The sequence below is a fragment of the Vigna umbellata genome, chromosome 10, assembly GCF_029865625.1.
Source record: "Vigna umbellata cultivar VRB3 chromosome 10, Vumbellata_1.0, whole genome shotgun sequence".
In the NCBI taxonomy this organism is placed as follows: Eukaryota; Viridiplantae; Streptophyta; class Magnoliopsida; order Fabales; family Fabaceae; genus Vigna; species Vigna umbellata.
The window spans coordinates 8,023,748-8,027,571 of record NC_142174.1 but is presented as its reverse complement, the minus strand read 5'-3'; the positions used below and the strand labels follow the sequence as shown (position 1 = coordinate 8,027,571).

Here is a 3,824-nt window from a genome sequence, read left to right as displayed (position 1 = left end):
ATTACTTTAATTTTTTTTTCAAGGCAAACAATATTTTCAGTTTTGTCTATAAGTTTATATTAGTGAGTTCTTCTTATAAACTATGATCAATATTTACATGATATTTATTTTTTTATTCGTAAAAATAACTTACCTAGTTACAATAAGATTTAATTTTAAGATAATCTACAGTTTATAATGCTAATTTATTTGATAAAAGAATTTGCAATCTCTTAAAGTGTACTAAATTGTAATTGACAAAAATAATTTTATATATTATGAATTTTAAGTTTTAAGATTAAGGATATTTTAATAAAATAAAAATTATTTTAAATTAAAAATAAAAATTATTAAAATATCCTTTTATTTAAAATATGTTTTTTTTATGAATAAAATTTTTTTTGTCAACTAAAATTTGATACACTTTAAAAAAATTATATAAATTAGCAAATTATATATATATATATATATATATATATATATATATATATATATATATATATATATATATATATAATCTTTTTGTTGGAAATATTCAGGAGAAATCTTACATCATTATTAATTCAAAATTAGAACATTATGAGTTTTCATGTACGAAAAAAATTACAAATTTTACCACTATCATAAATCATAATTTGTTAATTTTTGAATATTTACCAAGACCTATAAAAGTTTAAATACATTTTATTCAAGCTTTCTTCAACTAATTTATTCATAAAATAACTCAATTAATTCTATCTTTTTATTTCCTTTTTTACTGATAATTATGAAAAGAAATATTGAAACATAAAGCAGAGATTGTAACCAAGTATATATACAATTTAATAGAAGAATGAATATTCAAATTGCATACCAGTTGAGTAGTTGTGGAGAAATTTACAGCAACGAGTTTGGAAAAGAAAAGTTGGGTTTCAGTTCTATCTAGACATTAGTGGAACCTAATTCCAACTGATAAAATTAAAAGTTCCAGAGGATGCCATGTTCAAGCATTTTTCCAGCAGAGGCACAATCACAAGTACCAATACATTAAAGTTTGTTGCGCCTAAATCATTACTCTGTCCCTTAGTTACTCTTCATGGAAGCTTTCCTTTGGGTCCAAGTACATGTCGCTGGCTCCCTTTTCAAAGCTTTTACCCCAAATGGGTTATCTCGGCTCTGTTGCATGCACAAAATGAAATTGAACATCAAAACATCCATACGAGTGGCTTAGTGGTAGTAGAAAAAAAGGTTGTTTGATTGATTAGACAGTAAGGGTAAAATAATTATGAAAAGTAGTAAATAAGATGTTAATGAAAGAGGATAAATTACCAATAAGCAAGAACCAGACAAGGTATCACAGACAGGGAACTCAGGGGGGCAACAACTGGACTTGTCATCACAGCATGTTGCAGACTCAATGGGGCAGCATCCCCATCCAAAGCAGAAACCTTTATAATCAAAAAGGCAGCAGCATGTGGTTCCAGGGGAGCAAGTGTAGTATTCATCACACACTGTTGAAGGGGTTGCAGGAGTTGGGGGAGAAGGACCAGGATTTGGAGGGTTGGTACCACTCTTTGTGGGGTAGGATGCCTCCATAGCAATACCACACTTACCATTCTCACTGTTCAACAAATTTCTCTCTAGCTTAATGTAACCATTTTCACCCCATCCTGGACCCCAAGAATTCCTCACTATCCAGTAATCAGTACCGTTTTCTGTTCCATATCCAACTACTGCAACACCATGATCTAGCTCTGTCCCACATCGCCCAGTGAAAACACCCTGCATAACAAACAAATCACTGTGTTAGCATGTGTTATGATTTGGAACAATGACTTTTACCCCATAGTGAAATGCTTTTCCCTTGTGTTACCGATTCATAAAGTTGAAATTCCCTGCCACCAGCTTCGATGGCAACACTAACTGGTTGATTTGCAACAGCCTTCATCAAAGATTTCTCATCATTGCTTGGGACATCTTCATACCCATCAATGCTAACAACGCGAGCACTTTTCTGAACAAACAAACAATCAGGAAAGTTAACTATGATTTCTTTCTTTCATCAATATATAAGACTCCTTTGAATTAATTGTAAATGTTTTTAATGACATTTTTGCATGATATAATACTTTCTAAAAAAGTAGGCTAACCCTGACACATCTTAATTAAATAAAGACAAAAAGAACAAGACAGACATATACCCTGTTTGTATCACACATATTATCACGTGCTGTATAGGGGTAATCCTCTTCTGTGTCAATGCCACCATTTTGTATTATAAACTCAAAAGCATAATCCATGAGACCTCCATTGCACCCCATGTTGTAGCTTCTGTCACAGTCCACCAATTCTTGCTCTGATAGAGTGGTCAGATTGCCAGTTACAATTTGATTGATTCCTTCCACAGCTGCCACCGTTGAGAATGCCCAGCAACTCCCTTCATGGAGATCAAAGTCAATTAACTCATCAATTTCTAATCAATCACCACCAAATACTTTTCATATATATCACACATGACAACAAAATGAACCGTTCTTCCTTTATTCAAGGAGCATTGAAGATTTAAGAAAAATACATCCTATGTTGAATTGTCACAGTTTAATGTTATAATCCTCAGTTTTCATAGAAAAGCTTGAAACTTTGTATTGTCATGTAATAAGATAAGATATCAGTATCTTCTTCTATAGTCAAGAAGTTAATATTGATGTAGTAATTTCTCACACAATCAAACAAAGATTTGCAGCAACAGAATTGAACAAAACTCACCACACTGGCCCTGATCTTTGACGGGGGCAACGGCACCCTTCTCCCTCCAATCCACCATGGCAGGCAGCGTCTCTCCGTCGCGAAAAGCGTAGCGACCACTCTTCCTGGACGTGAGCTTCTTCCGGGTGCCCAAGAACATGGCCCTGTACTCTTCGTTGGTGAGATCCGCGAACTTGTTCAACCCAAGCCTGAACTCCTTGTTCCCCGCCCCATTGTTGTGCTCCTGAACGAACTTCCAATTGTCCTTAAAAATGAGGAACCTTCTCTCCTTCTCACCAATGGCGTTGTAGGCCTTGGCGTGCTTCACCAGCCATGCCTCGTACGTTTTCTGCAGGAGGGCCTCGTCGTAGTCGATGATGGACATGTCGAGGGCGAAGGAGCAGAAGGACAGAGAGAGTAGAGAGAGCACGACGAGAAGTGCATGGTGGGAAGGGAAACGCGAGCTTCCGGCAAGGGTTGCCATGGTGGGGTTCTTGGGAGGGAGATGAAGATGATGAGGGTGCCAAAGAGGGTATTTATAACTTCTCAACCATGGTTGGTTGAGAATTTGAACGGTGGGAGCGTTGAAATCGGAAGGAACGGGATAGAACGTAGGAGCGTTGTAATACATGCATGTGTGTCAATAGACCTATGACGCTCAGGATAATAATAAAAGGACGATATTTTAATAATTTTTTATAACAACTTTTTATAATAGATTAAATATAAATATTTTATTCACCTGTTTCAATTTATTTTAAAAATATATTTGAAACTAATTAATCATAAATCACAGTTGTAAAAAAATTGTTAATAAAAAAACATTTTCGTAATAATAATACTGTGTTTATGGTATTGATTATCCAAATACTTTCTATATATATACAATAATATTCTAATTTTATATAATGATAATACTTCACAATAAATAAATATTTTTTCATTTTTATATTATATCGATGGTACGTTTCTTTTCTCAAACCGATTTAAATAACTCAATTTAGATTAAAATAATTAATAATGATTAATTTGGATATCCGATCATCACATTCAAAGTTAAAATAATAAAAAACGACAAGAATATATTGTAAAAATAAGTGGATTAAATCAATTCCTATGAT

At 33.5% G+C, this 3,824-nt stretch overlaps 1 protein-coding gene across 1 annotated transcript; it reads right to left on the bottom strand.

Annotated features, from left to right (window-relative positions):
- Positions 1-805: 805 nt before the first annotated feature.
- LOC124825252 (cysteine proteinase mucunain-like) lies at positions 806-3,275 on the bottom strand. The gene is made up of 5 exons (XM_047297839.2): positions 2,725-3,275; positions 2,160-2,395; positions 1,832-1,972; positions 1,288-1,740; positions 806-1,134 (listed from the first exon to the last, which is right to left on the bottom strand). The coding sequence occupies exons 1-5, from the start codon at positions 3,185-3,187 to the stop codon at positions 1,042-1,044; spliced, it is 1,386 nt and encodes a 461-aa protein (XP_047153795.1). The 5' UTR covers positions 3,188-3,275; the 3' UTR covers positions 806-1,041.
- Positions 3,276-3,824: the final 549 nt, after the last annotated feature.

Excerpts from the sequence above, each read along its gene's own strand:
- LOC124825252 (XM_047297839.2), bottom strand. The coding sequence starts at position 3,187 with ATGGCAACCCTTGCCGGAAGCTCGCGTTTCCCTTCCCACCATGCACTT. Across the intron at positions 2,396-2,724 it reads CAAAGATCAGGGCCAGTGTG|GGAGTTGCTGGGCATTCTCA; the intron begins GTGAGTTTTGTT and ends ATCTCCATGAAG. Across the intron at positions 1,741-1,831 it reads AATTTCAACTTTATGAATCG|GGTGTTTTCACTGGGCGATG; the intron begins GTAACACAAGGG and ends TTTGTTATGCAG.